General features: G+C 35.8%; 1 protein-coding gene across 1 annotated transcript in view; it reads left to right on the top strand.

Moving 5' to 3' along the window:
* ZFAND3 (zinc finger, AN1-type domain 3) overlaps positions 1 to 9,794 on the top strand; it is a 144,866-nt gene that overhangs the window by 99,202 nt on the left and 35,870 nt on the right. The window contains exon 5 of the mRNA XM_010581137.1: positions 6,861 to 6,926. Within this exon, the coding sequence (XP_010579439.1) occupies positions 6,861 to 6,926 (66 nt within the window). The remainder of the gene's footprint in view (positions 1 to 6,860; positions 6,927 to 9,794) is intronic.

Below are 9,794 nucleotides of genomic sequence, written 5' to 3'. Positions count from 1 at the left end.
GCTTCCTGAGTTGCCTTTTTCTATCTAGAACCTTCAGGTCTTATCAGTTGCAGTAAGTTTTCTGAAATAAACTTCTGCAGACAAGGAGTAGATTGATATTGGTATAACTTTACAAAGTGTAAGTTTGCATGGATTTTAATGATCTGTTTCTTAACAGAAGGTTAAATCAGTTTAACTTTTTTTCTGCTGTTTTATGTGCAGATAAGTTTCTCTGTTCAAGTTCTTGTACAGTTTTCATCTATTCTCGTTTTTCCCTTTCGTCTCCTACCTTCATTTAGGAGGTCCTAATGGTAGTTATTTCAGTGTCAGTCACCATATGAGCCAGTTGCTTTGTCAAAGGTTTCCTTTATTGGGTGGGCAGAGTTTTTGTTTATTTTTAGCAGACAGGGAAAAAAAAGAGATTTGACAACCGCCCTTGCTTCTCTCTCTCCCTACCTCCAGCCACCAGCACTCTTTAAAAAAAAAAATTAGCTTATTAAGGAAGGTTCTATGTATTTTGGTAAAGAAAAGGTCACACCGCACATGAAATACTTTTGCTTAGTTCCAGGCCTTCATTGCTTTCTTTGGGGCTGTCACATTATTTTTCTGTCACTGTATGAGTAGACCTAAAGCTGATGCTGTGCAGGTTTAAAACTAACTGTAGTGTTATGTGACAGGAGAAATGTCAATGTGAACAACTCTGACTCTGGCAGCTGGATCAGATTTGATATTTCAGTAGTTCTTAGGGTCAGTTAACATGATTTTATTTTAATTATGTGCTTAACTCTTTCTGGCCTCCTTGAATTAGCAAGAACCATCATTGAAAAAGGACAAAAAGAATAGCTGATGTTTCTAGAAAAGTTAAATGCTCTACATTTCTACACTGAAGACTTTATAAGAAGATACACAAAGATCTGAGATATTGCTGTAAATGTCAAAAAATACACTGGAGAGTTCAGCCGAGAAAGGTGGTGACGATCACTGACCACACCTTACCTCTGTGTGTGCTGAATTTTAGATGCCTAAATATGAATTTTCAGGACTGAATGTCTGTAAATTTTGGCTAGTTATTGTATACCCTCCAGAATTTGAACTGTTGCATGTCAAGCTAAGTATTTAAAACATCATTAGTTTATCTCAAACACTTAAATTTGCAAGACAAGTTTGAAAAATGCTTTAAAACATTGTTTATTTTATTAAGCATTTGCATGTGCTGCAAGCACTGAAATACCTCCAATTATGAAGTTATTTTGGTGAAGTTACTTTATGTACATTAAGTGTACTACATCTGAGACAGAGATGCCCCAGGCTTCTGTAAAAGATCTCTGGCAGAAAGGTGAGAGATTGTTTTTTCTACTGCACCTATTGGATGTTTATACTCCAAATTTCATGGCTTGTTTGAAGCATGACTGTGTAAAAAGCCACACAGGCTATAATACTAGAAAAGTAATGATATTTTTTCTATCTTTGGAATTAAAAAAAAAAAATCTTACATCAGTTTTTTCAACATAACCTTATGAAAAATGGATAAACAAGTGCATCCTTTCTTTTCTTTCTTTTTTGTTGAGTGGCCTTCTCTCTGACACTATGCAAAAGGTTTCTACCAATTTATAACAACTTCACAGTTTTTTGCATTTTGCCTGAGTTTGTCAGCAGAGATGACAGCTTTCCTATTATGCTCTGAAAATACTTCATATTTTGAATTATTATTGCGATATCCTTAATTGCATTTTGTGCCTTTTATTTAAGGACAGTGATGTTTAAAATGACAATTGCTCTTGGGTGCTATCCATTGTATACTTTTCTAAATGCCTTGGCTTTGAGAATTTGGTTGCTCACTGCAGTAGGAGTCAGTTTTGTACATCCTGCCTTTTTTTTTTTTTTAATTCTGGCTATAGGGAAATTTGTTTTCTGGCTCATCTCTGATTGAAAGTTATGTGCATGCCCACTTCTATAAAGTATTAAATGTATAAACAGTCTAAGCTAGCTGCCTATTTTTTTTCTTGCTTGTCACAGATGGTTTTAGAAAATAATTTGCTTTGTTGCTAACCTGATTTATTCTGATACCAATTTGTATGTTTTTCTCTAATCCAAAAGAATGCAGTAACTGTTAAAATTATGCTGAGTACAAAACTAGCCTACCTGATCCACATCATTTAATATTGCAATTAAACTTGTACCCAAACATAACTGAGAAAGCTGCAGCTAAGTGATGATGAATAATTCTAATTTTCCTTATTAACTCCCAAGATTGTCATGTGTTCTTTCTTCTTGTGCTCAATTTTGTGTGTCTTGAATCAGAGCAAGAGAGGACACACCTCTAATATAGAATATGTACCTGGCTGTTTTTTGATATTACAGTCATCTTTGGATTTCTATGCCACAGAATAAGAACTAGGTATTTTCTCAGGTTTTTTCTTTTATCAAGTTAGATAATAGTAAAAGGTGTTTTACATCTTAAGAGATGGGGTTTTTTGGTTTTTTTTTTTTTAGCCTTGTTTTCATAAAATACTATGTACAAAGAGCCTTTTGGTACTTTTTTAAATGTTAAAATTAACAGTAATTCAGTCTTTCATTTGAATTATCATCAAGCCTGGATTTGCCTGAATATGCATCACAAAATACATTTATTTTTTTTTAGGATTGATGCACTTTTTCTCTGGGAGTTTGCAAGAATGCTTTAAAATACAAAACCGTATTGAGTTGTGGGCTGAGTTGTCTTTTGAGAAATGCCACTAGTATTAGGTGCCAGTACAGCACATATAGGCAGTTAAAAATTTGAACAAAATAGTGTCTAGTAGAAGTGTTGCCTTCATCGTCTTTCATGGCGTGAGGATCTTTCTGTAAATTTCAGTCTAATCCCTACAGTCCCGGTTTCATTTAAAGAACATTTCTGGTTCTTCTAACATCTTAAGCAAAGATCTGGTACATAGATTTATGAAACGAACATTTCTTTCCATGTCTGTGGCATGATAATTTTGAAACAATGAAGACCAGTGGAATAGTACCACTGTTCCCCCTGATTTTTAGTTGCTTCACACTGCAGAATAGACAGTGTATCCTAGGATCCCATTTATTAAAATGAAAGGACCCCATGGAAAGTGAAACAGAAACACAGTCACACAAAAAAAATGTGGGTTAAAGCTGCACAGCTATCAAGGTTACGTAAAAATTATTTATAATAATATAATTTAACTGCTGGTTTCAAAAGCACATTTTTACACTTCAACTTACACCTATAAAGTAGGAAAGTATCATGCCTATTTTACAAATGAGGAAACTGAGGAAAAGCAGGTAACGGAGTGAGACGATAGCAGGGAAAAAAGTGGAATCTGAATCCTGTCTCCGTTTACTTTGTTACAGTTGTTAAATTTATCAGCTGCTCAGTACCAACAAAGCAGTCCAGGTTTCCCTTCCTTCTCCAAAAGCTGCATGTAGATGAAAATCCACAAAAGTAAATAATGGCAGATTTGTAAAACTAGATTTTAAAAAGTGTGTGTTTGTCTATGATATAATCGTCTTACCAGTTTAGTAATGACATCACTTAAATTGTCATGCAGCTTACCCATTCTGCAGCAAATAAGCAGTTCTTAAGTGCTGTAAAGTTCTTTTGCTTTTTTTCCTTAAAGAGAGTGTTTTCTGTCTGTGCAGACTGAATTTAGAGATTTATGTTCCCCTTTGTTTATGTATTGGTGTTTATAATCAACGACTGTTTTCAAACTCTGTTGTGTAGATTGATTAGATTATGTCTCTACCAATTCTGGAAATGCACAACTAGATTACTAGTTTGGACAGGTTTCCAAAAGTGGGTTCCTTCCTGTATTGCAAATAGCCATGAAATTCTCCCTGTCCTGGCTACAACAGTGCTGTCGAAGGAAATTCAGCTCTTTCTTACTACCTTCTTCCAGCCCATTGCATGCAGGGAGTTGGTGTGCTTTTTCTGGGAAACAACCATCACAGGTACCGGAAGCTAAAAGTAGTGTTTGGGCATGCTTATTGTCACTGTGATCAAGTGTTACTGAGCTTCAGGCTCCTTCACTTATTTTTCATGTTTGTTCATTATCTGGCTTGCAGTTTTTGTGTTATCTGTAATTGTTTCAGTGTATTATTGTAATCTTAGACTTTTTACTCTTGTACAAACTTGGTTTTGCTCCATTCTGCATCTCTTCCTCTGCTCAGTAAGTGCTTCCAAGTGCTGTTCAAATACACCTGACACACGTACTCTGGGTTCAAACTTAGCACTTCTTGAACAGCAAGAATAGGGGGGTTACCCTAGTATTTCACTTTTTCCTGCACAGGAAGTTCTGACTGAGTGGAGTCACTTCACTTTACAAAGACTTTAGGAAAGGGAGACAAGAAACTACCTTGACTCAGGGTACGTCCTGCAGGACGGGTGGTACTTGGCAATTGTTACCATCTTTCAGGAAGGGAGGTGGACAATGCAGAAAGGCATTCTAAAGGTCAATTTAAACATACAGAAATTACAACAGTAAACAATAACAATACTAACATATATAGAGAAATATAAGTAATACATAAAATTTGACTACTTCAGAGAGTTAGCAGAGAAACTGGTTTTGAACCTGTTTTTCCAAATTGATATATTTAGAGTACAGTTAACAGTAAGTTACGGAAAGCTAGGGGTATCAGAAGCCAAAACCATAGCAGCTACATTAACAAGACCTTTTTTTTTAATACATGATAATGTTCAAGTTAAAGGATCTTGTTTTGTCCTTTATTAATTCTATGTTGGAATTTGCAAAGTTGGTGATTCTCACAATTCTCCTAATTTCTACAGTAGCTTTTAGTATTTTTGCATTTTTAATCATCTTCTCTTGGGAATACATTATTGCTGGGAAGTGGCTGCTTTTGTTTGGAAGAGGAGTTGCAAATACCAGAAACCATACACTGGAAAAAAATAGGAGCAGAAGCTATTCTTTAATCAGCTAATTGGATATAGAGTAGAAAGATACTTTTATTCTTCCATCTTAATCTCTTGTTTGTGCTGAGAAAAATAGCAGTCTGCAGCCCTGTGGGTTATGTCAGAAGCTAGACATAAGTGGCCTTTCACTGTGCACTGAAGTGTTTTATGTATCACAGTTAAATTCCCTTGAAACACTTATTTTTGGGGGAATGAAGGTGCAGATATATCCTGAATCATGCTAAGTTATAAGCCTACCTTTGTGTTTAGCCAAGAAGGACTGGTGTTCTGCTGTTATCTGACTTCCCTTTTCTTTCATGCAGAATTTTTATCAAAGCTGTGGGAAATACACTGCCCTGTTTCAAATAATACAAAGATGCCTGTATTAGCCATTATGTATACCAAAAGATTCAACATAATGACTTCCACATAGAATTGCACAGTCAAGCTCATACTACCTAGTATTGAATTATGCATGACATTTTTAACGGTGGAACAAAAACAGCAGCAGAAGGAAGTGCTGCAAAAGACATGCCACTTTCGCTGGTTATTAGGCACTGGTGTACGTGCATGCAAATCCCAAGATATTCTTTGTTGAAACTCTGGTGCTGTGCTATACAAATCAAAGCTATATGAAAGTAACACCTAATGAGGGAAGATTAAATAAAAGATAAACCCTGACACAGGGAAGTGCAGGATACATACCAACTTATTGTACTTTAGGAGTGAGAAATAAAGATATTTAGTAGGATGCTGAAAATATCAACTAGTGTAAATATTTACTGTACAATAATTGAAAGGATTAGTCTTATTTGATAGTCCACAGTGATGATGCCTGTTAATGTCTATTGAGTGAAAACTGGGAGAATGTAACTAAAATTATTTAGAGAAGAGCTGCTGCATCTTAAGAGGCAGCTGTGGTCTAAAAATATTTGAAAAGAGAAGAACATTGCCAAAGCCACAGTGTTGCTTTCCAGATATGCAAAGACTGGAAAAAAAAAAAAAAAGGAGGAAGGAAGTATTTTTCGGGGCATGAAGACTTATGTTAAAGATTATCCTGTCATAAGCTCTGTTGTATTGTCAGCATGGTACTACTATATCACCAGCAGTCCAGTGCAAACTTGATTATGGGTATTTTGATAGCCAACTCTACTAGATCTAACTTAATTTTAGGCGCTCTAGCACCATCCAATTTGTAATATCCAATTATCAAAGCTATGATGTGTTATTACCACTGGTAATGCTACTGTCAATTTGTCTTTGGTTCACTGTATGGGGTTTATTTTTATTTATTTATTTATTTTTACTGCAAGTTGCTGAGTACACTCAATTGGTTGCTATTTTAAAAAGATCTCTGGAGAACTCTTCAACAATGATGCATGTTAAGAAAAAAGCCAGAAAGCAACTTACTAGCAAGCAGATACCAGATGTATGGGCAAGAGTCCAGAGTTCAACAAAAAAAACCTGGAAAGAGTTTGTTAGCGTGTGCTTGTGCCATGCTTTGAAAACATAATGAGAACAAGATAAGAGGCAAAGTCATTATCTCACGGGAGACAGTGACAACGTTTCTGTTGACATCAGGGAGCTGATCACTTTGTCCCTTGTGTTACTTTTGGGTTAGTTAGATACATTTCTAGCTTTGTTCTGACATAAACAGTAACTTTGTCAATGCTGGAAAAATTGCAATTACAGTGCGTATTTTCCTAAACCCGCCTCTTGAAATAGTTATAAAGTATAACATAAATTGTCTTTTTGTCCCAACTTCTCATCTATTTTTTCAGCGCAAGACATATTCGGATTTGACTGGGCAAGAAATACTGAGAATAGTAGACTGCTTCCATATGTGCTTTCCAAACACAAGTGCTACTCAGCATTTTATATTCCTAAGTATAATCTTGATGTTATTGTAAATGTTAAATATAGGTGGTATTTTGAGACATGTTATCTTCTCTGTTTCCAGGTGGGCCATGCACAGGTACAGCTCATGCCTCATTAACCACACCAACCAAAAGATCTTGCGACTCAGGTATGTGTTTGTGGGGATCAAGGAGTTAGGTTTTGCATGATATGTAGCTGTATGGTTATAGTTTAATAGTCAAGGGAAGGAACTCTATCTGGTGAATGCCAAACAAAAATAAATGCTGTTGCTTTGCTGTCAGAAATGTATGTATAAAAGGATTTGTATGGCAGATAGTTCATCTCAGAGTCCTGTTAAACATAATTCCATAAATCTACTATGTTTTCAGTTAATCTTTGTAAACATAATACATACAGGAGTAATCGGTGTGATTTAAGTCTAATGATTGTGATAGTTTTCTGGAAATCTCCCCTTTAAATGCAAAGTATTGAGTAGAAAACTGTTTGGAGTATATTGACTTTACTTTCCCTGATGGAAGATGCAGTATAGACAGCTGATGCTTGCATTGAGACTAAATTTTACCTGCTTTGGGTCCTTTCGATGGCTTTATTTCTACATGGAGGGTATAGATGGATAGTCTCTCACAGAGCTAGCGTTAGTAGTGACATGTTAGGTCATTGCCAGGCTGAAGTTGCTGCTTCCGCAGCAGATCTGTCACGAAGAATCGTGTGAGCACTCATTCAGGCAGGCAGCCAAGTTAAGCATTGGCTCAGATCTTTTTCAGACTTTGATTTTGCGTGGATTAAAGGCTCTTGCTCTTTCAGGTGTTCAAGGTAAATTTCCTCTGAAGTTATTCTTTCAAAAAGTGTTTCAAGTTACTGTATGTTTAGCTAAACTGTAGTTATTCCATATATGCATGTTGTTAGCTTGCAGCGAATGTGTGGGCTTGGTCAGCAGTGAAGGAAGGTTAAAGAGAAGCTACATCACTTTGCACTTGGTGCAGACCTCTCAAGTAATGCATGATAATCTGTGACAATGCTGTGAGTATTGTTTGCCAAAGAACTCTCTAAGTTTGGCACTGGAAGGTACTGGATCCAACTCCTCCAGAATAGGAAGACTGTGGATTTTCTTTTCTGCGTAGCCATAGAGGTATACCTAAACAAGATGGAATGTTTGCCACTGTACCCTTGCAAACTAATCTGCTGTGCTCATAGTATTACTAAATTATATTTTGTTTATACGTTAGCTGTTTTAATGTTTAACTCTGGTTTTCATTGCAGGGTAATTTAAAAGCTTTCTGTGATGCTATAGATACTGAAAACTGAGAGTACTATGTGAATATTTTAAAAAAAAAGTGCTTGTGATTAGCAAAAAGGCAAGTCCACTATTTGGAGTGTCAAATGGCAACAGTAAAAGCTTCTTAGAATAAAGCAGATGAAGCTACTAGACATGTTGAAAAACATCCATTAAATGCTTGGCTAACTTTGCTCAGTAGTTCTCTTATTTTTGGTTTATGCTAATGTTTGGTCCCTACATGCTTGTATGTTAATCATTTGGTGTGTTTAGCAAGAAAATAAGGAGATCTTAATTTGATGCCACAAGTTTCATCTTCAGTCAACTAAACCTAATGATTTTATATTACCTCAATTTCCCCCAATGTTTTTTTACATTATTTGCTCAGTGATCTGCATATTTTGTTCATAGTCCCTTACACTAATAAACCTGTTACCAGGGGTTACAGTTTTCTTCTCCAGAGCTTGAATTTTCAGCAAACTTTCGTTTTTAAAATAAATTACCATGTTTTCAAAGTCTGCTTTTGGGAATCCAGATAAATATGGAGATTGACAAGAAAACATTGGCTGCAAAATATTACCCAGAAATGGTGTGCCATCTTCAGGCAGAAGGAGCAGACTATGTAGGTGAATATTTCACACTACATTCACTTCAGCTTAGTGTCCCTTCCTAGGCGGCTATTTAAGCGATACAAGCAATATTTGTCAATACTACACATTGTGTATAAGACTCTTTTCTGTAAGTATTCTACATTTCTTCTGCCTGGAAGAGCTTTGAAGGAAGAATGTTTTGGTGGAATTCATCTGTATTTTTTTTCCCCTTCAAGCATAGTTTTTTCCCTAAAGTCTGCCATATAGTAGCATTTGAGACAGAAAATTAGAAATTTGACCTACTTATCTTGTATGCAGGTTCCCATCAGGAGGATATTAAGGAATACATAAACCTTTCATATTTTATTAGCACTAATGTAACCATTGAAGAAAGATCAAAACAATAAATCTGTCAAAACGCAGGAAAAGTTCTCTTACCAAAAAAAAGAGTTTTTACCTCATGTACTTGGCAACCTGCATGCTGAAGGAGCTGTTCAGATAAAAAATTGTATTATGACACCAAATAGTACGTTTTTCCTCCTCCTGTTCACCAGAATCATTGCTGTGGTAAAAAGTATTTCTATTCCAAAGTGTGCCCACAGGACAAGGATTATAATGAAAAGAATGAATAAAGCCTTGCAATCATTCGTTTGGATGATGCCTCAAAGGTTTTTGAGAGCCAGCGGTCTGAAGATTTTGTAGGAAAATAGATAGGACTGTGTGGCCTAGTGTATAGCTGCTTATGTGTTTTGATTGTTTCTTAATGGTTAGGTAATGTTATGATTGATGGCAGATGATACTGTGAGGCTTACTCTAATCAGTAGGGCATCCAGATCCCATTTATATTGGGTCCCCATGTTGTGAAAGTGCAGTAGTAAGTGGCATATTACTCTTCTTTTTCTGCTGTACAACTTTAATGATGATTTAATATGCCATTCTAAACAGTCAGATTTAAAAACATTTTCATGCAGTTAAAGAAACCTGGAAAAAATCGGTGGAACTGTGTGAGTGCACTCAGTTAATTTTTAATTGTGTGGTAGAGAAGGTAGTAGAAACAGGCAGATAAAATGCAGTAATGATACAATCAAGTCATACATTATATCCATAAAGTCAGTGAGTTTTTAAGTACTTTATTTCTCAGTAGCAGTTCATG

The sequence above is a fragment of the Haliaeetus leucocephalus genome, unplaced genomic scaffold, assembly GCF_000737465.1.
Source record: "Haliaeetus leucocephalus isolate CR32 unplaced genomic scaffold, Haliaeetus_leucocephalus-4.0 Scaffold752, whole genome shotgun sequence".
Lineage (NCBI taxonomy): Eukaryota > Metazoa > Chordata > Aves > Accipitriformes > Accipitridae > Haliaeetus > Haliaeetus leucocephalus.
This window is presented reverse-complemented; position numbering and strand designations above follow the sequence as displayed.